This window comes from Homalodisca vitripennis, chromosome 8 (assembly GCF_021130785.1).
Source record: "Homalodisca vitripennis isolate AUS2020 chromosome 8, UT_GWSS_2.1, whole genome shotgun sequence".
NCBI lineage: Eukaryota > Metazoa > Arthropoda > Insecta > Hemiptera > Cicadellidae > Homalodisca > Homalodisca vitripennis.
The window spans coordinates 125216595-125242266 of NC_060214.1; the positions used below are offsets into that span (position 1 = coordinate 125216595).

A 25672-nucleotide genomic window follows, 5' to 3' on the forward strand; every position below is an offset into this window, starting at 1 on the left:
TGTGCTTTGACGGTTATATCGACAAGGTGTCTAAAAGGTTGAGCAATTCTATTTTCATTCATCGTACACAAACACTTGTCAATAATAAATATATTCTGCTTATGGCTTACTTTGGTTGATTTGGTTGTTTTGATCCATACGTGGTTTATGGCCTTCCCATTTGGAGACATGAGTGTGGAGGAACCAGTCTCCTCTTTAACCTGGAGAAGAGGGCTATTCGAGTTGGTTTTGGATTGCAAGGAAGGCAGTCATACAAGGTACTTTTCAAAGGAATAATATATTGACATTTCCTTCTTTGTACATATTTAGCTGTCTAATTTTTGTTCATAAAACCCCTCATATTTCCCCCAATAAATCCTCTTACTACGCCACAGGAAATCCTTTTACCCTGCAGGTCCAGGCTCTTAAAACCCTTTTTTTAATGTCAATGCTTATTTTCATGCATTAAATTGTTCAATAAGCTGTCACAGTCCGTGCAAGTAATAGTAAATATTGAGCAATTCAAAATCGAAATAAAAGGAATGCTAGTTAAAAAAAAATATTATACTGTAAATTACTTTTTAGAAGACTATCTCTAAGTTAAGTTTAATATTATATCAATTATTGTCATGTTGGCCATATAATGTTCTTGCTTTAGATCTTATTGTATTAATTGACCCTTGTCACGCATGAACATATCTTAACTACAATAAAGCATTTTGATTGATTAATTATTTCACAATCAAATGCTCGTGGGAGGGACATGTCATGTCCTATTATTGCAAGAACACAAATTGTTATATTATTTAGATATTCCATTATACCGTTCTTCTGAAATGATTTATGAAAAATACGCCAGGATTGCTCATGGAGCTTCTTTGTATTGAATTGTGTAACCTATTTATACTTTATAATATTACAAGCTAGACTTGACGTCTAAAGGGTATTAACATACTTACAAAAGATAAAATCATTAATTTTCTATAATTTGAATCCATATCTAAATTTGTATATTTATGATCACTTTTCGTGTACAAACATTGCACTGTAGAAAATGCTATCACAAATGACAAACCAAAGCCAGAAGCCAGCAATAGTATATGTTCACTTCTTTCTTAGATTCATAGCAGTCCTTCCTTGGCACTTTATTTCGAAGAAGTGATCGGACAGTCACTGTGATAATTATTAGAGTAACTATCAAAAGAGGATGAGATCGAATTCGTTTTTTTTTCTTCCAGGGAACATAATTTTTCTTTTTATAAACAATATTATTTACATCTAGATTTTCCTTACAGATAAAGAAACAATGAAGAAAGTAATAAAAACTCAAAAAATTAAATTAGGAAATCTTTAAAAAAAATATAATAAATCAAATAAAAAAGATTAAGTTAAAAACTTGAAAGAAAAAATCCTAATGGGCGTAGTCTCAATGGGTTAGATTCTACCTGGAAATCGTGGTGTAAAAATTCAAAAACTGCTTTATAACGTAAATAAAATATTGACCATCCTTGAAATTCCTATATCCATGTCACAGTGGCAAACAAAGCATTCCCAGTGAATTTTTGTAATAAATGAAAAAAATGTCATGATTAGTAATTTTAGATCTCATAAACTATATGTATAAAATATAGTATGCTACTCTCAGAATACTTGCAGGCTAAAGGACATGTTATAAGCGACTTCCTGAAACCACTGGCGAATCGAACTGAACCGAACACAATGCGTGCAAAGTGAAGCAAGGCAAGGCGTCCGACTACCGCTACCGGCCTTCTTGTGTTTGTACTTGTCCGATTGTGAGCTATTGACTCTGGTAAGTTTATTTAGTTCAGTAGGAATATATTTGTAAAGTTAAAGGAGTTTTAGATAAGTAAGTAAATAGTATATTTTCTTGTAAGTTAGCCTATCAATATTTAGTTTGTAGACTAACTATAATATTTGAGTTACTGTATAGTTTAGTGAATGGACATGTTCTCACTGCAGCGTGCAAGTCTGAGTAGGCTATTTGAAGAATGACATGAAGAATATAAAGTTGCTTCTATACTATGCATAATCTGTATTAGGTTCAGTGAGGTTTTTGACATTAACTGTACGTTTTATAAACAGGACAACTTAGGTAGGTTAAGAGGTAGTCTGTGTAATTTATTGATTTGTACACTAAGGTTATGTTCTAAGGCTATACATTACCTTCAGCATCCCTCATAAAGGAGTAGAATATACCCTCAGTACTCTACTTGACAATTTTGGCCCACAACTCTATTCCTTTGCTAAATTGTATTGAGACATTGAAAAGAGTTTGACAACCTAGAATTATAAGATTTACACAGGTATCCTAGGTCTAGCAAATAACTGTCTTCTTCCTGTAGAGCAAATAAGTTGTGTGCAAGATTACCGTAGGGGTAGGGTACTATAAGCGGACCCGGTTTTTTATATAGAAGAATGTAACCATCGATACCTAATATTCACATCTCAAATCCTAGACTACCAATAATATAAGTATCTATAGTCCTCAATAACTATCATGTTTTAAATGAAAATATGAATTGGTAATTGTCACATTAACGGCCGGAGCGGCAACATAAGAGTTTCGCATTATTAACTTATTGGAATCAACCCACAGAACAAAACAATATAAGGTAAGGTATGATGGAGTGGAAATGAGAAATAACGAAGTTCTACAACATCAAAAATGGAACAACTGTTCAAGCGCGGAGCAATATTTCCTTGTTCTACATCCACATCAGGCATCACGTGACCTCTTGTGACCATGATTCAACCTCGTGATTACGTCATCGGATGCGGCGCCATCTTTGCAAACGTAAATGAAAAATAATACTGAAATGAGCATAATTTTGATCCAAATGAACAATGTTTTTCTTAAATTTCAAGCTACAAATTAATTAGTTGTTATCGGGTTGAAACGAGTGCCTCCGGCCATCAGCGCGGCCTTCGGCAGCAGCACCGAAAGAAAAACATCCCTCAAGATAGTACCTATCAGTAAAATATCAAATTCTAGAGGGGCTGATCAGAAATATAAATTGAATTGTAATGGAACGGCAATTGTGTACCGTGTAAAAAACTTAATACGAGGGTCGTCCACAAAGTAACCTCCGTTTTGAAATAAAAAATAAACCAGTTGAGATACAAAAAGTTTATTATATAAATGTTAAAACTACAGCTTTTCTCTACTTTTCTACATATTCACCATACAAATTCAAGCACTTATCATATCTTTTAACAGTTTTTTAAATTCCGTCTTTGAAAAAATCTGCCGCCTGAGAACGTAGCTAACCTGTCACAGCGTTTTGAAGCTCTTCATCACTCGCAAACCTCTGATATGCAAGCCACCGCTTCATGTACAGGAAAAGATAGAAATCACTGGGAACCAGGTCCGGGCTGTAGGGGGGGTGGGTCAAAAACGTCTCATTTGAACTTTTCCAAAAGTTCTGTTGTTCTTTGAGCTGTATGAAGGCGGGCGTTGTCATGGACAAACACAACACCAGATGTCAGAAGACCATGACGCTTGTTTTGAATCGCTCGTCTTAGCCATTTTAAGGTTTCACAGTAAAAGGTTTCAGGAAAATGATCCGAAAGTTCCGAGATTGTGAAGCGACGGTTCTTGCGAATTTTCTCATCCACTTTGTTTACCCAGTCATCACTGACGAGAGATGGCCTACCACTCCGGTCTTCATCGTGAACGTTCGTTCTTCCATTTTTTTAAAAACGAACCCATTGATGGACTACACCTTCCCTCATAATGTTTGGGCCATACACCGCACTCAATTCACAATGAATTTCAGCTGCTATGTAAAATTTTCGACCACAGAAATCTTATTACACCACGTACTTCACACTTGGCGGGATTTTCTATCATGGCGCTCATGTTTTTACGTTGTAACAAGAGAACGCGCGATCGCACGATGCTCTCCCTTGCACAGCTAGAAGCGTACTGAACGGCTGCGCACACCGATGTGAGAATGGCGGCGCTAACCCCACTACTTATCGCGCCACACCCAAACGGCGGTTACTTTATGGACGACCCTCGTAAATCATGAATACCCCTAATATGAATACGTATATAAATGGCCATTAATAGGGAACACATACCATTAGTGTGTTCCACCGAAAGTACAGAAACTAAATAATCTCGTTTCGGTCGAAACATAAACTCTTAACATGCCCGATAAAACACTCCCGACATACCAATTCACTACGATTGGTCGAACTAGTGGATGGTTGATCCATGATCATCACACACTCACTCGATCCAACCTACAGTACACGTTATCTCTGACTTCTGCTCCAGAGCGCTCAGATAACAGATACGCTATCAGTCCCACCTGCAGATAATATTTACAGATATCCAGACACAGCACACAAACAGAACATTAAGAACTTAACTATTTATGTATATAGCCTACCCTCTAAAATTATGTTATTTGTCATTTGCACCTCCTAAAACCATATATATATTTTGTTCAGGAGGATGAGCAGAATACGTTGATAACGTCAAATTAGTGATTTGCCACTTCAGCATTTAATCTTATAATTTCCTATGAATTTAATATTTACAGTGATCAAACAAATTATTATAACCAAAATTAGGAAAACTGAAGACGACCATATTCGCTCCTCTGTTTTTTTCTCAAAGATGATCACATAATGAGGTTTTCAGTACAAGTCCAACATGTTGAAGTCACGAAAAACATGTCATCATCTTTCAAAGCAATGTCGTGTAGTTTTCTAAAATTGACTGCCATTTTTTATAATCAAATGTTAGGCTACTTATATAACATTGAAATATTAAATTACGAGTATTATTTGAAAGTGTTTACAGCTGTTGATATAGATTATTTAAGTTAATTGTTCGAAATAATTAATCAGTATCGATTGATTGAATCGATGGTTATGATTAACCCCTTTTACTGCCGACGTGCGCGATTGCGCACGCTGCCGTTTGTGCGAAAATCGCCAACGTGCGCTATAAAAGCCGTCTCGTATTTGTTTTATACTGGTTTTCAATGTTGTCCAAATGCATCGAAATTCAGCTGTGTTATTCATTACTATATGGACAACACACAGAAAACAGGTTTTATAATCTATGGAAGCCATTTTTGTTACTGAACTTCTTTGGTTATAACTCGAGTTTGGTTTGATGAGGTTATGGTCGATCTCATTAGTTGTGAGTTCCACTTGTGTTGTTTCGTGTTTTACACTTTATTTGACATTTATATTTGTAAATCTACATATTTTTACGATTAATAAAATGAGTACTGGAGGGAAGAGGAAGAGAACCAGGACTGTCTGCAAAAACTGTAAAAAAGGTGTTCATCCCACAAGTTTTGGGGAACACAAGTGCTAATCAGCAGGCCTATGAACCTAAAAATGTATATATATATTTTTGTAAATATTGATCAAAGTGTCTTTTAACTTTAATTTTCTATTATGTATTATATTTTCATATCAATGGACAGTGATTTATGTATTATAAAGTGATTTATGTATTATAAAGTGATTTATGTATTATAAAGCGATATAGTGTAAAGTTATGTATCAATAAACGTGTTATCTTGAAATTCGAGGATATTGCACCAATTTCAAAAATTCATCACAGCTTCAGTATTTTTCAAGGTATGTTCCTAAAACTTTTTGGGAATGTTTATATATAATTATTACTATACAATAAAAAATTATAATTATGGTGGTGGTTTAATATTTAAATATAGTTGTTAAAGTGCAAACTCAAAAAATAATTTTTATTTATTTAAAATTTTTGTTTCATGACATAATATATATATTTTTTTAAGGACAGAAAATGTTTAAATTATTTTTTGTAGCAAATTACAACTTATAAGGAAAAAAACAAGATAAAGTTTATCAATTTATGATAAAAAATAATGAATCCATGATTTTTTTAAAAAAATCATTACATTTTAGTCAATTTCAGCCCGGCATTTTTCAACAAACTAAAAAAAAGGTGTCCGGCAGTAAAAGGGTTAAGCAGTATCGTTAGCCAATTTCGATATAAAAAAAAGGGTCCGCTTATTGTACCCTACCCTTATCATAGTACCTATTACTAAAAGATCATATTCCAAAGGGTCTGATCATGATTGCCACCAGACATTATTGCAATCTAGGAACATGATGTAACCAAAACGAACAAATATTGTAAATATATATAGGCCTAGCCTAACCATGAATTCTAACTATCTTGGAAGAAAAGTAGTTCCACTATTATTGATCTACACTTTCATTATAAAATGTGTTATATAATGTTTTGTTCAGGATGATGATACCAATACGTTAATATTGGAATCTCATTAACGCTGCCTAAAAAAATTTGAAACTAATGTAAACAAATCTAACCAAACTTTCTATAAGTTAAAATAAAAAAAAAAAACACTATTTTATAAATTGTCCAAATTAACGAAACCATTAATCCCTTATATTTTAGGTTCATAGAATCTACTTAAAAACCTCTTGGTAACTTCATATTACATAAAAATATGTCCTTATTTTAAACAACACACGATTACACAACAAACTCATATTCTCGCTCTTATAAAACATTATCAAGAAATTTAACCCTTTGGAGACCAACTTTCATGTATCGTGCAAGTCAGTAATAGTAGCGAATACAGCGAACTAGTTTCGTAATAAATGTTTTTCATTTATTCAATGACACATTTCAATCAAAATTTCATGTAAAAAGTCTAAACAGATTACCAAAGTAACAAAGTGTTTTATAACTTATTTGACTTTTCGATATTTATTCTGTCTGTATACATGCAATGTCACCCATCTGCTTCTTCAATGATCGGACTATGAGACAGTCGCTGCTTCTCAGGAGTAAACAAACACACAGTAAAGGCCACTATTTTTGGACAATGTTTCCTTATCGGGGACAAAAATAAATTACAGTATTAAAAAGAACAGAAACTTAAAAGTCAATATGAAGGAATGGTTATTGTATTCTACCTCCCAAAAGTAAGCCATGTTAGCGAGATTGGAGTTGAGTGCATCACCAACCAGTTGCTGCTAATAAAGAGCTTTCCTCTTCAGTTCATAGTTATTCATGATGGCATTATAAATTAATCAAGCACATGACAATCAGTGAAAACAAAAACTAAAAGAACAACAATTAATTATTTAAAAATATTAAAAAGCATAGTTATTTGTGTTTCCACTCTCGGAAAACGGTAGTTTATTCTGTACGATGAGCAGAATATATTCATAACATTGACATAGTTTTTGCTAGCTCCTGCTATTAACTAAATATTGATACCAGGAAAATTTTCATATGAGGGAGTAAATCCTTTTATTTAGGGAATTCCCTAATCTCTCTTTGATCTTAGTCATAAAATAATGATATTTTAATAAATAAATCATTGAAAGAATATGCATAGTCTAACAGAATAGAAGTGTAACTTTGTTCATGAAGCTAACAAAAACTTACCTGATCTAATTATATGACTATCTCACCTCTTCAAGAGCCTACCATACTACCCAAAGGTTTACCATTCTACCTGACATACAATACTACTTATGAGCCATTCACCCTAATGAGCGCTTACCACCCTATCCAAGAGGGACTTTCTTCCTTAGACGGGGAATGTATTTTTTAGCTTTTTTGCCTTTCCTCATCTTTATTTTGTTTGTATTGCTATTCTAGGCACTTACTTGAAGTTATTTCCATTAGAAAAAAAAAACAATGTGAAGTTGATAAACTGGTGCCAACATTGTTTATAATTGTCTTGAAATTGTGTATAATTTAAGATTAAGTTAATTAGGTCCTGTGTTTTAAATATTTTTTTATTTAGTATGTTTTAAATCATGGAAAATTTAGTCAAACAGTCAAACCACACCAGATAAAATCTAGCCTTTGCCCAGATACATACATGTTTTGAGGTTTTATCATACCAAAGTAGATTTTTATTGTAAAATGTTTAGTGGCTGCAGAGATAAACCAAATATAATATTTTAATTTAAACTAATATAATAACCTAATAAATTATCTAATGTGTACTTATTAAATATAACGATAGGAATAATGCTTACTATTGTAGATGGACTCAAGGGCTATTATGAAGTTTGACAGCTCTTAGGGTACTTTCAGCCATTTTCAAATAGCAATAAATAATTTAACTTGATTCAATTGATTTTAAACAACATTGTTCTATTTAACATAATTATATATTTATATTTCTTGTCATAACAATGAATAAACATCATTAAATGGTCATTAAGCTGACTGACATCAGACATAGCCATTTTTGGATACATAAGATGATGATGATGATAATAATAATAATAATAATAGTGAACTCACTCTCAGGTATATTGGCTCAAATGAAAGATGGCATTGTTTATTAAGACGTTCTGATAAATAAAGTTCATATAGGGATTTTGATAAAGCTGCGTTGTGCATTTGGTGTTTGATAGCCGTTCAAAGCAGATAACTTTGTGAATTTTCACGAAAATGGGAAAAACTAATTTTGCGTACTGATAAGTATTACTTCTTGCGTAAACAATCCATCACTGAGACTAAGGAAATACTTTATTAATACTACGGGAACTTGGCACCTTCAATTTCATTGGTTATGAAGTGGTTTGCAGAGTTCCGCTGTGGTCGCCCCAAAGAAGTGATCACTCCGGAAATTGTCGATAGTTTTGTAATTGTAGATGAAACATTGATTCATCTCAGCATGCCAGAGACCAAGGAACAATCAAAACAATAGGTTGCTCCGGGTGAATGTGAACCAAAGAAGGTTTAAGGTCAGTCTGTCTAAGTCATGGCCACAGTGTTTTTGAGATGCACAAGGTGTCATACACATGGATTGCCTTGAGAAGAGTAAAATGATCACCAATGAATATTATTCAGAACTTTTGTACAGATGAGACAATGCACAAGTTCACACTTGTTTAGTCACAATGGAAAAAAATCCATGAATTGGGCTACGAACTGCTATCCCATCCAGCATATTGTTCAGCAGGATCGCATTTTGCAACCCATTAAATTTGTATGGCAAGTGCCAAGATCACGTAATAAGATTTTTGGAATAATATTTTTAAAGTATTTTAAACATCTAGATGATAGTAGCTGAAACTCTGGAAACTGCTTTACAAAGGTCCGAATTATACATTTTGCCCTCCATTTGCTTTTGTACTGTCTGTAGACAACATAATACGCATCTCAAAACGTCTTTCTGTGTTATGTAAATATTATTGCGCTGTTTACGTTTTGAATTAGTTATAATTATTTTATAGTGGGTTAATATTTATGTTGTGATTGGAAAGTTATAAAATAAAAGACAGACGGTCTCTAGATTAGATTAACACTGGAGAAACGACTGCTGATCCAAATGTCCATGAGGGAAGTAGTGATTTTGTTGAGGAGAAGACATGAGTTGTCAGTGTCCAGTTTTAACAACTGAAAAATCATTGACTATTTCAGAGCCGATTGTTGGAGAAAATATAACACCAAATATAAACATTGAAGCACTGACTAGTAGCCGTGTTTTTGCAAGAGAGACCTATTTACCTTATAGGCCTAATGTGAGGCGTGCCAAAAAGTCTAGAAGGCCTAGTACATATAGTGACACTGCTAAAATTTTCTTTCAAAAAGTACTTTGGTTTGGACTTTAAAATTGGTAAATTTTATGGTAAATATATTAATTTTGATTGTATTGGTCTGAGCTTTAACAAGAAATCCTGCCTATTTAAGACAATCTAATTTTTCACATACTTGTTTCAAATGAAAATTTAATTTTAATATTGTTCAATAGAGATTTTTGTATGTACCTAGATTGTTTTCACAATCTTTTTGTTTTTTGTTTGTTGGTCATGTCTTCAAACTAGTATAGACCACAAAACATTAACACTTAATTTATTCATGTAAATAAAATTTACAGAAATGTTTCATAAACTTTTGAGTGATGGGAACAAACCCAAAGATATTCACCTAAAGTTTACAAGCCCATGAGAAAAATGTTTATTCAAATCTGCTTGTTGGTAACTAAAAACATGAATGAGCGATATATTGATCTCTTTCAATGAAACATGTTTGAAAGATATTTTGTCGTTCGGTCCTCAAAGAGTTGTAAAATAGTACATTCAATTCAATTTTATAAGATTTTGTCTTATGGATGTTATGATTTATGTCACCTATAAGTAATGTTAATATCTATGGAACCACATAGATAACAGTCATGTCCTAATCATCGATTTCTTACTGACTTTTCAGGAAAGATGGAGACAATGGAAGTTGGACAAGAGAATGGAATCATCCCCACAACTGAAGTTATAATTAAGGATAACAATCTGAAAGATGAAAATGTTAAAGTTGAAGAAATGACATCAAGAGACTACTACTTTGATTCATATGCTCATTTCGGAATCCACGAGGAGATGCTGAAAGATGAAGTTCGAACACTGACCTACAGAAACTCAATGTATCACAACAAACACCTGTTTAAGGTAGGTTGTAGGTTGATAGCCATTACATTCAATTTTATATGGTCTTTTAGTTTACCCTTTCTTTTATACTAGTTTATTTCTACAAGATTTTTCCTGTATTTACTTCGTTTCTACAATTACTATTTTATGATTAGATTTAAACAAAAGTGTATTCAAATTCTGCCCCGCCCGATGTACAAACCACAATCTTTATAACACTCCATAAATACAAGCAGTTTGTATCAATAGTAGGCTCTTATTGCTGACATTTTAATGGGCTAACAGATCAACCGGTGGTATTTTTCACAAAAAACATAGAGGCAAACAGATCGGTCCCTAGTCCTAAAAGGGTTAATCATTAATTTAGATTCATCAATCAAAATTAAAACATACTGAAATTTATTTTCCAAAACCGTTATTTAATCTTTTAAGTTTTTGATCGTTATGCATATTTTGATATTTTTTTAAATAGAAAATGTACACTTTTAGTTGTATATTATTTCTTTATATGTGAACATGTTAAAGTAACTTAATTCTTTGGTCTGTCAGTAGACTACTAATTTCTAACAACATGTAAAAATTAAAAGAATGAAAAACAACTGTATTCCACAATGTTATTTCAAAAACATGAATTCACATTTGCAACTTTGCTTCAAATAGGCCTACCTAAAAAAAATTGTATGGAACGATTAATTCTAAAAAATTTGATAATTTTTTATAATATGCTCTTTGCTAAATATTGTCTCAATATTTTTTGCAATAAATTTATAGATTATGGTTGCAGTTATTTGAAGTTGATAAGATTTTTAAGACTATTTCAAACTGTCGCAAACAAGAACCTGCTTTTGGTTGAACTTGATATTTTTAAATCTTCTATTGCAGAAATTATATTTTTTCATTATTATACCTGAACACTTCGTTTTTATCTTTTTGAAAGGTAAGCCCTAAATATTATATATTCTTTTTTGTAACAGGATGTGTTGGCATTTGTGCTTTTTTTAATTTAGTCAACAGCTCCCCTTGTAACTAGGACCGTCTGTTGAGGTGGCTGGTTGCGGTTTAATTTGCAATGCTAAGTCATGTTTCTATTATAATTTTTATTTCAACAATAGCCTATTTTTAAAGTTTGTAATATGTCTTAAAGTGTAGTTGTAAGTTGATGTTATTCGTGTTTATTAATTCACATAGAATATTACAAACATAAAATATTTTTTGTCTTTAAGTTTACATTTGTTATATGAGATGTTGCGATTAATTGTGGTTTTATTTTTTGCAATAAAGCTCATAAATAGACTGACTGACTGATATAACACATTGTACTAACAGGTTTGATTGTTGTGTGCTGTGCTGTGCTGAAGCTCCCTTTTCAGTGTGATTTTTTATATGTTTTTGTGTGTCGTGAGTACATTTTAATTTAAGACAAGTAGTTTGATACTCTAACATTTTTACTTAATATATAGACTTGACTTGGATCTCAAAAAATAATTAACTATCAAAGATTTTATTTTTGACCATGCAATTAACCTATAAACTAGTTTGAGTGATTTGGTTTTAACTAACAAGGTTAAACCAAGCTTTCTAATGCAAAAGTGTGGAACATTTTGATATTTTTAATTAATTAACGTAATAAAAAAATTAGCCACAGATTTTTATTGTATTGTATTGTATCTTGAGATACTCTATTTGAGAGACAAGTTTTTGACAAAGGGACCTGTTCAGTCCTGTTGGTTGACAACTGATACAAGTGACTATTTGGCAAACATTCTCTTATCAGCAGTATAGCTCACTGACATAGTCCTAGACATCTGGAGTAAAAGACCTGAGTTCAAATCTCATTGAGGGATTATACTTTTTGCTTCATAAATTTTTGTGATAATATATTATTTTATTATTATTATTATATTTCCATAAATAAATATATACATTTTACTTTCTTATTACTACATTAAACTTGAATTTTATTTTTGTTAGACATGAAAGTAATGAAAGAAAAGGAAGTCAAATATCCATGTGGAAATTGTGGCAAAAACGTTAGTGGCAATTGTCGAGCTGTCCTTTGTAGAGATCAATGTTTGAAGTGGTACCATCTTAAATGCACTACACTTTCTCTTAAGGAATTTAAACAAATAAACAAAGTGAACACTGAATGGTCTTGTAATAAATGTAGTATGAAGCAGTTATTAAATGGTAGACAAGAGACTCAATGTGAAATATTAGAAACAAATAATCCAGTTGTAATTGATGAAAGTGAGAGTTTGTTGTTAAGTGAAAACAGTGAAAAACAGATAATAATAAATGCAAATAAAGAAGTGCGGGAAGAACTGGAAAATGTAAATATTATGTTAAGGACATTAAATGAATAGGTAAGCCATGCAAATAAAGAAATCATAACTTTAAGGAATCAAAAAGTCCAACTAGAAACAATTGTACTGCAGAAAGAGGAAGAAATCATTAAACTTGATATGAAAATGAATGAGTTCAAAAGCAAATGTGAGGAAAACTACTTTTTGGTTGGAAAAAAGAAAAATGAACGTTACAGTTTACCACGGTATTCCAGCGGGATACATGCATGGGTTTCTTATTACTCACTAGAGGCATTTTTTAGTTACTGTCTGCGGAATTACTTTTTTGCTGTATTAATATGTAAAACCATTTATTTATAGAAAGTTTTAGGTGAGTAACTAGCTGTTTTAAAATGTATTTTATGTACAACAAAAAACGAGGTACAAACTTATATTTACAACATTATTTATATAGTGTACTTTACATAACTGCATTCTGGTTGGTCATGTCTAGCATATAAGAACATAAGTTGAAACAAAGGTCTTTTTACTATTGTATTGGAAGTCACGAGATACCAGAAGTTACAAGATACTGGAAGCTTCTTGTAAAATCACAAGGATCAAAAACAGTATAGATCTATAAAAAGCTAAATATGATTCTTGCAATTTAAAAGTGCCTGTCGTAAAATTAACTTTTCCTTATTTCTCATTGTAGTTGTAGGCTAAATGGACAGATTACAATTAAAGACTAATGTTTAAAAAATCTGATTACAGGGAAAGATTGTACTGGATATCGGCTGTGGAACTGGAATCCTGTCAATGTTTGCTGCTAAATCTGGTGCCGCCAAGGTCATCGGTATCGAGTGTTCGAACATCGTGGAGTACGCCAAACAGATTGTAGAGGATAACAATCTGTCTGATATCATATCTATTGTAAAGGGCAAAGTCGAAGAGGTCACCTTACCTGATGGCATTGAGAAAGTTGACATCATTATCTCTGAATGGATGGGGTAAGATTTTAGTTAATTCTTAAACGGTTAGCTTCAAGATGAACTTTTCTCATCAACATCAGTGATATTCAATATTTTAATTGCAACGAGATTCAGCATTCTTCTTCTTCTATGGGGTGGCCTATTGCCATGCACTTACGCCTCAAATTCAGCATTACTCTTTGAGTGTGTTGAAACAATATTTTAACCCTTTCGAATCCATTTCTTGGTATTTTTGATTCCAGAGCATTGAGAAATAGTCAAGAATAATAGAAATTGTTCGCAATTACTTACATTGTAATTTTGTAGTTGTGGTTGTTATAATTGCAACTTGATTTGTTATTACTGTTAAATTAACATTATATCCACCTTTAGAGTCAAGAGTCAGTTTATAATTTAAATTATGTTTTCTTTCCAAAGAGGTTTCTATCTTTCAACTCTCGCTGATTGTAAGATCAGCTAACTAAAGATCGCTGACTAAATATGGCACAATCTTTAGTTTACTTAGATTTGATCTTGCATCATAAAATAAAGCTTTCATGTAAATGCAGTAGTAAACAGATGTTTTAAGCTACATCGGTATAGTTACTTATAAAGAAAAACAGCTGATGTAGAGTCTTAATTTTAGAAATCTAAGCAAAGTGAATGCCCACCGATTTATTGGGGTATTTATCAACTGCATAGACAATATCTGAAATAATTACACCTCTAACAACTTTCTGATAAATTACATGAAAAACATAAAACCAATATTTAAAACTTTTATTGTTTTGTGAGGCCTTTCCATAGCGAGGCTATCATCTTCAGACACATCACAAAAAGATTTATTATTCTATCTAATAAACTTTCTGATAGAAGTGGAAATTTCATGACGTCTGAGAATGTCCAACATAGGATTAGAAAAAAGAATATGTGTTTTACTAGTCTCAATTTTTTTATTTGCATAGTGGTTGTTTAGGTTTACAACACATTTTTATCGATTAGTTATTATTGTCAGCTGTTAGTACGTTATTTCATACTAGTCTTTAAATTCTAAAACACGTCCAACATCTTGCGTCATATACGATGAAATGTATTGTAAAAGTCCTGGAATAGAATAATAGATGGTAGAAAATAAAGCATACGTTTCAACTTTTATTTTAGTCCCAATAATTACTTCATAGATTTTATGTGTAAATAAATTTAGGTAGGCTTATAGTTCATTAATTATTTGGAAAGGTGGTGGAGAAAGGTAATTATAAAAATATAAATACTTCAATTATTTATAAATATAACTTAAATGTCATTGAGTAAATTTTGGCATGATAAGGGGTTATAGAAAAAATATGTTAGGGTTCAGTATTCATGTTCCCCATAGTGACATTTGCTGTTGTGGCAGGTACTGTTTGTTCTACGAGAGCATGCTGGATACAGTGCTGTACGCTCGGGACAAGTGGCTCGCAACTGATGGTCTCATGTTCCCCATAGTGACATTTGCTGTTGTGGCAGGTACTGTTTGTTCTACGAGAGCATGCTGGATACAGTGCTGTACGCTCGGGACAAGTGGCTCGCCACTGATGGTCTCATGTTCCCCATAGTGACATTTGCTGTTGTGGCAGGTACTGTTTGTTCTACGAGAGCATGCTGGATACAGTGCTGTACGCTCGGGACAAGTGGCTCGCAACTGATGGTCTCATGTTCCCTGACCGGGCTACGTTGTTTGTATGTGGCATCGAGGACCGACAGTACAAGGACGACAAGATCAATTGGTGGGACGATGTCTACGGGTTCAACATGAGCGCCATCCGCAAGATAGCCATCAGTGAGCCTCTGGTCGATGTTGTTGATCCTAAACAGGTGAGTCACTGTGATAATACAAGTGTGTAATAGAGAGATTGATTAAAAATAAATTTTTTAAATTTTTGTAATTTCTTCTTTAAACTAATTACTATGCAAATGCGGAAGAAATTGATAAATAATTCCGATTTGTGGAGACAAACAACAAATATGGCTGCCGAGCTGCCTATGAAAGTTGCACGGCAATCGGTACTGGCCGCATAAGTTGCGAGGACAAACTATGGCAAAACTAACCTGAGCTGTCTACAACCTTGGTGTGACCAGTTCTGCGCTGGCCTTTCAAGCGTTAAGGGTTAATATTGTTTTCTCCATCCCATTATTGTTGAAAAACAAGCTGCTAATATCATTCTATGCCGTATGTCGCTTCTGATTCTTCATTATTAAAATTGTTTCCTCTGTCCCATTATCGTTGTTGAAGAACAAGCTGCTGATACAATCTTTCTGTCGCTGTCATTGCTCTGTTACTATTATCGGTCTGAATACAATAATTTACATCTTTGAAATTTGCAATTGGAACACAATTTTTACATCTCATCGTAAAATTAGTAGTCTGTGTCAAAATATTTCATGCAACAAATAAATAGATTAACCTTTTGGTGGTAGAAAATAATAAAGTAAGGTAAATCAAATGAAACAAATTGAGTCAAACAATTAAGCTATAAAGCCATTCTGGTTTCATTTTTGTCTTTATTCTGCACTGTCATTCCACTTCATGACCTCAACCATCTTTTGATTATTTATTTACTGTATTTGTTAATGAATGAGATAGAAGTCTGTCTGAATTTAGAGCCCTTGCGATTCCTAGAGTTGCAACTGTGTTCCAAGCACTTCTTATTTCAAAAAGTTCATCAATTTCATCTGTAAAAACTGGAGTTAAACTGGATTGTTAGGAATATGGTTGAATTAGTTTAATATTTTCATTTAAACTATCACATTAAAATGGTTTCATCAAAATACTGATAAATCAATAGAATTAACAACACCCTACATGCTGTGATTACTATATTTTTCGTCTCTGAACATGTTTTAATACATTTGTAGAGATAACAATATGAGCATGGGGTATTTAATCACTTAACTTGCCATTTAATTAAATTGTTAAACTTACAAAATAATACTTTTTTACCAGTTTCAAAGAAGTCATTGTATTTGAGCAGTATGATGGTGGGCATTGTTATATATCATAAACAATGTCTGTTATTATATGTCATAAACAATTTGTGTCTGTTGTACAAAATTAAATCATTTTATATATCATTGTTATAAATCATACATCTCATGAGATCCATATCAGCTTTCATTCGTTGCTGACTTGTTCATATTAATGTTTAGCGGTATTTTTATGTAGTGTGAATTCATTTACACACAGAGAGTGTGACTCGCCCCGTTTAACAGGGAATACCCTACAGGGTGGAGGGGACCAGGCCTTTATTACTTCATGCACGGTCGTGTGTCTTGCACCCTAACAGAGCCGTGCTACTTTTCCGGGAGGCTAAGAGTCAATCAGGCAACTCTCTTCTCATTTCACACGAAGAACAACCTGTCCTTGCTTCACAGCATTATCCCTACCACAGTTTCTGCCTTACATCACAGATTGTGAAGACAAGTATTCTTCTGTACTCTGTAGAACGCTCGTACTCGAAGAACGAATGATGAGCGTCATCGTCCTCTGGGCAGTATTCACACCTGAGGTGACCTGATCTTTCCCATCCGGTGAAGGTACTTCCAAAAGTAGCCATACCCCATAATGTTTAGAGTTTATTGTACACATAAATAATGTGATCAGTTGAGTTTCAAGTGAAGTAGTTTTGTTTCAAACAACTCAAATCATTACATGTTTAGTTGAAATCTTTTATAATACTTAAAGACATATTACACTCAACATTGGCAGTGCAAAAATCTGCAGGCGGAAATACCACATATCAACTGATTCTTATTGTACTATTGGTGTGATAGAGTAGTGAATCTTCATTTACAGTCTTCGACAGTCTAAAGGTAGCAGAAAACTCACAGAGCACTAAATAACATAAGTAAGTGCTCAGTGGGTTAACATTAAGATTCCAGAGGCAGTCCAGTGTCTATTGTACAAAATTAAATCATTTTATATTTGTACACTATTCACTGGCCTTTTTTGTTCATTCTCTGAATTCTTCCAAATCCTCCTTGAAACTCTGGAAAATGGTGAATAATTGTTAACTTTTTTTTAATGTTAACTAAAAGTCTATAGTTATTTTAACTAGAGAATGGTGTAGAAAGTGAATTATGTTGGATGGAGTCAATAGTCTTTAGTACAATTCCTTTAGAAATGTATGTGCGTCAAGATTTTAAAATCTAGATGCAAAATAAAGTTGTGTTGGTTTTTTTTTTTTTTTTTTTTTTTTTGCGTTGGGGTATTGGGGTGGATTCACAGATCCTCACACGTCAACCTGAGCTTATTGTGTGCCCCTTTGATGTTAGAGGGGTAAGCCTATCTTTGTGCCCTTAATTAGGCTAAGAAGCTTTTCCCCGATACTAGCATCTGGTTCGTCGCCTGGTTGTTTATCACCGAAAAGAGCCCTTCTCCTTGCTCCCAGTCTCTCACAGTCCAGTATTATGTGTTTTGCAGTCTCTTCAGACTTATTGCAGAGTCTACACTCCGAGTCCTCATTTCGTAAACCTAGAGTGTTTAGATGTTTCCTGAAGTGGCCGTGTCCAGTGATCAAGGCAATCACTTGCTTAACCTGATCCCTGCCCAGCCCCATCAGCCATGTGTTGGTTTCTCTCACCAGTCCAAAATTTCCTCCAGGGAGTAGAATGGTCAGCTAGTCAAACATCTCGTCAAGGTCGTCTTCAGCTTCATCCCTTTAGAGTCGTCATGGATTCTGGTAGATGGTTGATTAACTTTCTGTCCATGTAAGATGATTTCTTTTCATATTGTGTGTTATGGTGTAGTGGTAGGTGGAATTTTATGTATGGCGGGTATTATGTCTAGATATCGTAGTCTCGTTGTAGGAGTTCCTTGTCAGCATATATGAATACTTCTTTGATGTGTAAGCCAACTATTGTTGGAATTTTCAGGTTTGGAAACATTTCTGCAGCTTTCTCGAGGCTTTACCTCTTAACATTAATTGTTGACACCTTGGTGTTACTTCTTGATAGTTCTTAATTGAAGCAGCAGCATTTGGTTGAGGTTTCCTGCTGCCCCCCCCAACTATAAGGCTAAACTTTAGGTTTGACTCAAATAGTGTACATTAGACTATTGTTGTGGCTTTATTACTGATATGCTTAATTCTTTTTAACCCTTAGCACATCGCTAATGAAAATTCCACAATTTTCCTTTAACCCATTGCGGATTGTATTGTCTTGGCGCACGGGCACGAATTAATTTACGGTCAGCAGCCGAACAGCAATGGTGCGCCACATCGTACCGCTTGCTATTGTATACTAGAATATTCAGCTATGAAGGTTTCGTTCAGATGGAACAAGGACCTGCTGGGGTATCCGTGATGTTGGAACGATAACACGCGAGTAAGGTTCCGGGGTGGCAGGGATAATGTCTGAATCATAGTCTAAATAAAGCGGCTCGGGCGAAGCGATTACAACATCCGCGCCATTGTCTAGACTAAACGCGCTAATATGTATGCCTGCGTCGTTTAGTTGTCACTAACCTCAAAAGTATTATAATAACAACTTAGGAAAACACCCAATCAGAAGCGCTAAAAAGCAGAGAGTTAAACTCATATGAATGATTTTTCAACTTCAACATACAACTGCGATCTGTAGGAAATTTATAAAACTTTTAAAAACTCTAAACGTAGACCGTTGTTAAACACTCTTAGTTGACAAGTGAAGACGATCGCCCGATCCTGGTATTACAGAAGCGGGTTATGCGGATCATGGCAGGACTGCAGCCACAAGAATCTTGTAGAGAGGCTTTTAAATCTTTGAGATACTCACAGTAGTGTCCATATACATCATCGAGGTAATCACCCACGCCTCAAGAGAAAGATTACCAAGGGTTGGTGACGTCAACAGCTACACAACAAGACTGGCAAATGATATATCCCTTCCAGCGCATAGAACAATCCTTTACACCAAGAAGCCTTCCTATAGCGGTGCAAGACTCTTTAACGTGCTTCCAGAAAACTTCAAAACATGTGACTCTAAAACTCTGAAGAAAAGACTGCACAGCCTGTTGATAAACTCTACAATTTATAGTTTGAATGAGTTTTTTTAATTCTGTTAATGCTATTATTTAAGACATGTATGTGTATGTATATGCATTCATATATTTTCTCCTCATATATATTTTATTTTACAGAAATGTTAGTTAATATCAAATTTTTAAAGATATTTTCTCTTTGCATTTATAATAGTTTTAAACTAGTTTACCTACTTCTTGATGACATCAATTTTTTACTGCATGTTTTGACTCTGTAACCATTCTTGATGAATGTGTGAATAAAGATATATTGAATTGAATTGAATCTATCAGACTTTAATAGAACTATTTGGAGGGAAACTTAAAAGCAGACCGCTTTTGCGACCTGAGCTCATCATCGTTAGGCCCGGCCGCCGCGTGACGAGCCCAGCTCGTCAGTGATCCACAATGGGTTAACGCCAAGGCAACTATAAAATATATTTTAAATTCAAAGCTAATTTTTATTATAAATTTTATGTAAGAGGTAAACGCAACAAATATATAAACAAGACATTTTAGTTAAAATTATATTCATGGATAAAAATCTAAAAATAATTATTTGCCTTACTGATATTTTGATCTAAATTTAAATTCAAGGTAAAATATAATAAAACAGAAAAATGATATAATTACTAATTATTAGAGCTTTTTTCTTATATAAAGTTTCGTAGATAGGATCTATCTTGTATCTTGTCACCTTCTCAGACTTTCTATTTCACTTACAAAATCCAATTCTACTCAAAAAATAAAATACACTACCTCGCCAGTATAAAACAAGATAAATAATTTATCACAATACTACCATGTGATGAAGAAAAGTAATAAGATACATAGTTAACACACTCCATACTCATGACAACTGACGAAGCAGTAATACACGCCAACTGCAGACAATGGATATATTTGGTTATAGCTCTGTAGCGCTCACAAGGCAGACGAGCAAGTCAAAGGGCTAAACAAAGGATGCCTCCCTCTCCTTGCCAGTCGTCTAAAAGTATTCCTAGTCAATCGCAATAAGCACAGAGCTTTTTCAAAGGCTTTTTGTGAACTAAAAGACACAATGTATAATTTCAGATATAATCGTGTTTAGCGTTTAGGTCAATGTCTATCATTCAAATATATCAGAGTACGGCGTGGGAATGGTTAAAATTGCAAACATGAATTCAATTTTCTAGAGAGAGTATCAATGTGATCACTCCATTGCAAGTTGTTTATTGTTATCCAGTTACATATTTGGTAATGATGGACCTTCATACTTCTTCCAAAAGCAAGTTGCTAGGTTTTTCAAGCTTTAACTACAGCTTAGTGGCTGAGCGTTTTGTAATTAAATATAGTAAAAACTTCTGTGCAATGATTACTATATTTTTCGTCTCAGAACATGTTTATAGAACATTTGTTGAGATAAATATATGAGCATAGAAGTAATTCCTGCATTTCAATATGGGCCTAGGTAATTATTTAAGGTTTACGAAGTAAGGTATTGCTGGGAAAGTTGGTAAAGGGAAAATAAAGTTCAATCTCATCCTATACTGTTCAGAGAAGACCACAGTAGTGTACATACACATATATGCATTGTATACCTTTCCATATATACATTGTAAATATTTTAACAGAATATTAAAAGAAATAATCATTTTTCTATAAGGCTGTTAAGTAAAAACTTTTGTGCAATGATTACTATATTTTTCGTCTCAGAACATGTTTATAGAACATTTGTTGAGATAAATATATGAGCATAGAAGTAATTCCTCTATAGCTGAGAAAGTTTGTGTAGGGATATACAGTTCTGTCTCATGAATGTTACACTGTTCAGCTCACTATTAAAGTCATGTCGGTAACAGAAGTTGGCTCAGATAATTTTGCACCGCTACATTAGTGTCGATTGAAGGAAGTGTCAAGCTCATTGATATTTTCATAAAAAAAATTGCATTTCCTATCACTCTGGAAGTGGAACAGAGGTCTTTAGGACTAGGTGCAAAGTGAGGGAGGGTTCTCAGGTTCTTGTCTTTAATGAACAACAACAGTTTTGGCAAACTCTGGTGCTTTATAATTTTAAAATTGAAGTTGGTCAGAAACAACTTAGTAGTCATTACTTATTAACTCCTGAAAGGATTAATAAGAGAAGATCATGACTTTACACAAATTAGTGACTTGAAATGAAAAGGATGGAACAACAATCTTTAATTATTTCAAATAGATTCATATTATTCATTCATTGTTTATCTATATGTTTACTATTTTATTATATTTGTTCTTCTTTTGAACATAACTACCTTTAGAAATGAAAATTGAAGGGAAAGGCATGAAAATGGAGAGGAATGAAATGATTCCTTGTTTGTACTAAACCATTTTTTGAGTGGATAGATGGACTAATTGACTCTATGTGGGGATTCTCATGAGTATCTGAGACGTGAGGCTCTAACTTATTATTAACATTGGACTGAGAGAAATAAGAGATTGAGCACGACGAAAGGACAATTTTATTGGCTTCAATTTGTAAACGCATTTACTTTGATTGATGCATGCATTAAGAAAATTATGGCTAAACACAGGTATTGCGAGAAAGCATGGTTTGACTGGTAGAGAGATGGGATACTGACCTTTGTAGTTGTGAGGTAAAACACTGAGACAGAATCAGGTTTTTTGCAATGACAATATTTTAACTGGGTAATATACAGGGTCTGTATAATAAGTAACCAGACTGACTTCAGGAAATTTTTTATTGGCAAAATATGTACAATTTTTCTTTAGAAATCTTCAAAGTAGTCGATAACACCCATTGGAGTCGATAACACGCTGATACCGTATTTTCCAATCCCTGAACGCTCCCTGGAAGTCGGCAACCTCGATGTTGTCTAGAGCCCTCGTCGTAGCAAGTTCAATGTTTTCCAGAGTCCCAAACCGTGTCCCCTTAAGGTGTCTCTTGATCTTGGGGAACAGAAAGAAGTCCGGTGGTGCCATATCTGGGCTGTAAGGAGGCTGTGGCAACGTTGCCCTCGACTGTTTTGCCAACTGTTCGGTGACGAGCAGGCAGGTGTGCGACGGTGCATTGTCGTGATGGAGAATCCACAAATCGGCAATCTCCGGACAGACTCGGTGAACCCGGGCGGTTAGTCGACGGAGCACCTCTCTGTAGTACTGGCCGTTTACAGTTTGACCGGGTGGCACAAACTCTTTGTGAACAATGCCTTTCACGTCAAAGAAAGCAATGAGCATCGACTTCACCTTCAATTTGATCATGCGCGTTTTTTTTCGGTCGTGGTGACGCCGGTGTGTGCCACTCCGAACTCTGCCGCTTCGTCTCAGGATCGTATTCAAAAACCCACGTCTCGTCTCCTGTAATAATGTGGTTGAAAAACTCTGGTTCGGTTTGCAGTCGATCAAGGATTTCCGAAGCGACAGCAACACCACGCTTCTTTTGCTCATCAGTCAGGTGTTTGGGTACCAGCTTCGCGCAGATCTTCCTTAGCCCAGATTGTTCTTAATAATGTTTTGAACGGTCATCTTATCAATTCTGACCTCATCTGCGATAGCCCGAATGCTCAGACGACGATCACTGTTCAACACTTTTTGCACATTTGTGTCCGTGTGACGCGTTGATGGAGGACCGACACGCTGTTTGTCATGGACGTCATCGCTGCCCTCCCGGAAATTTTTGTGCCACTGAAACACCTGAGTTCTGGACAGAGCATCCTCACCGTAAGCCTCTTGAATCATTTGAAGAGTTTCCGTGGCCATTTTCTTGAGTTTGACACAAAATTTAATGCTAAAACGTTGTTCGATCGTACTCTCCATTTTCACTCCGACGGGGTAACTGAACATGCACTCCGCTCTCGCTCGATACTAACTCTCCAAGCGCTTGGAGGCAACTGCTGCAGCCCGGTTCCCTTTCACTAGACCCCCCACAACCACTACAGCACCAGATACCGGTTAGCAGACGCTTTGACGGAGCGGGGCAGGCTCAGTCCGGTTACTTATTATACAGACCCTGTATTATCAAGAACGTCACCAAGGCAAACTATAAGAGAATTATAATAGGTGTTGGACTTTGATCACAATACTTCAGTTTAATGCAATCAATACCAAATTAAGACAATATAAAGGTCCTGCATCTCAAGACACCAGTCATATATTCATGACACTAATAAAACAGCTGGAACAAAGAGATCTCCCATTCCTCTTGTCATCACAGCTACTCCAGAAGAAACTACCTGTCTCTCTTTTCACCACCAAGCAACTCTCACTGCTCCCAGATTGTATATTTCCTGTACACATCTAAGTCCCTTGTGGTTTTCCATCCAACGTTTATGAGGGATTATCAAGAAAGTGGTGTATCATTGGTCAACACAGTACTGTCTACAATAGGAAAAATTTACTACAGACAGTCACATCACTCCTATCCACCAAATGCATTATGAAATAATATTTTATTTATATTCTCCAATAATATCTTGGTTTAGGTAAGTTAGCGTCTTGTATAATATTTGCTTGGTAATGTTATTTTCGGATAGAATTAATATCAAAGTTTTGTGGTTCACACCCTGTCAAAAAATTGATCACACGATAGCTTCTTGAGATATTTTTGCCTCAGTTTGGAGAGCCATCTGTCATTGGTATGAGCTGTAAGACTGATGTTAGTTATGGCACCTGCCATGTAAGCCTAAGAGTTGAAGACTAGGTAGGATTGCTTCTACGGCAGCCATTATAGTCTGCTGTGGTTCAAAGAGTTGATATAAATGTTTTTTGTGACAGTTAATTTATATTTATTTTTTTAATAGGTGGTAACCAACGCCTGTCTGATAAAAGAGGTGGATCTCTACACAGTCACTAAGGAAGATCTGGACTTCCAAGCTCCATTCCATCTCCAAGTCCGTCGCAATGATTACATCCAAGCATTGGTCACCTTCTTTACCATCGAATTCACCAAGTGTCACAAGAGGATAGGACTGAGCACGGCTCCAGAAGCTCCCTACACCCACTGGAAGCAGACTGTCTTCTACATGGACGACTACATGACGGTGAAGAGGAACGAGGAGATCTACGGCGTGTTTTCGATGAAGCCCAACAAGCGCAATAACAGGGATCTGGATTTCACCATTGACATCGAGTTCAGGGGCGAACTGTGTGAGGTGCACGAGGCCAACCATTACAGGATGCGTTAAGATGGTTTATTTGGTCCGGATCTGTATTAATTTTTAGAACTTTTTTTTTAAACTGAAATTTTTAAAGTCAGTTTCAATCATAGCATATCTGCAAAAAGAATTTACATTTATTAAAACTAAGTGAAAGAAATAAAAAAAAACTCTTCTCGTAGTTATTATAATGTAAACAATACTGTCTGTTAAATTTGGATCACAAAATTACTACCAACACAAGTGGTCAAAAATAGTTTCTATGAGATTGTCTAGAAATCAACTGAGCTAAAAAAAACGATACAAAACTTTGCTTCCGAGTTCCCGTTCATTTCCCCCCCCCCCCACCCCCCCCCCCCCCCACCCCCCCCCCCCCCCACCCCCCCCCCCCCCCACCCCCCCCCCCCCCCACCCCCCCCCCCCCCCACCCCCCAATGTTTCAACCATTTAGATTTATGCACGCAATTTAGATAAATTAATGAGGGTTAATAAAAGATCTAAATTTGAGTAAACTAGTAGATCTTGTTGGTTAACATGAAATATCCAGTAACCAAGAAGGGAAAAATTATATTAATAGGGATAATAAAGTCATTTATATAAGAAATACATAAAAGGAGTATATCACATGTGCATTGTGTTTATATATCTCACTTACAAAACCTGTGTAACAAGTAGGGGGTGGTATGGAGAATTTTCATGAGAGAACTTAAGATCGCTTTTACGGTTCCACTTGGGCACACGCGTGCTCTCTGAGATTTGGTATATAAACACTAACCTCAGGTAACAATAACACTAACCTCCAGCAGCGAGATATGAGGTGTC

General features: G+C 34.7%; 1 protein-coding gene across 1 annotated transcript; it reads left to right on the plus strand.

The window, feature by feature from the left end:
• Positions 1-1643: 1643 nt before the first annotated feature.
• Positions 1644-24932, plus strand: LOC124368153 (protein arginine N-methyltransferase 1-like). The gene is made up of 5 exons (XM_046825428.1): positions 1644-1789; positions 10220-10452; positions 13488-13723; positions 15301-15538; positions 24497-24932. Exons 2-5 carry the CDS (start codon positions 10225-10227, stop codon positions 24878-24880), a joined length of 1086 nt encoding a protein of 361 aa, XP_046681384.1. The 5' UTR covers positions 1644-1789; positions 10220-10224; the 3' UTR covers positions 24881-24932.
• The last annotated feature ends 740 nt before the right edge of the window (positions 24933-25672 follow it).

Coding starts and splice junctions, on each gene's coding strand:
- LOC124368153 (XM_046825428.1), top strand. CDS start 10,225: ATGGAGACAATGGAAGTTGGACAAGAGAATGGAATCATCCCCACAACT. Junction 10,453..13,487: donor ACAACAAACACCTGTTTAAG/GTAGGTTGTAGG, acceptor ATCTGATTACAG/GGAAAGATTGTACTGGATAT. Junction 13,724..15,300: donor ATTATCTCTGAATGGATGGG/GTAAGATTTTAG, acceptor CTGTTGTGGCAG/GTACTGTTTGTTCTACGAGA.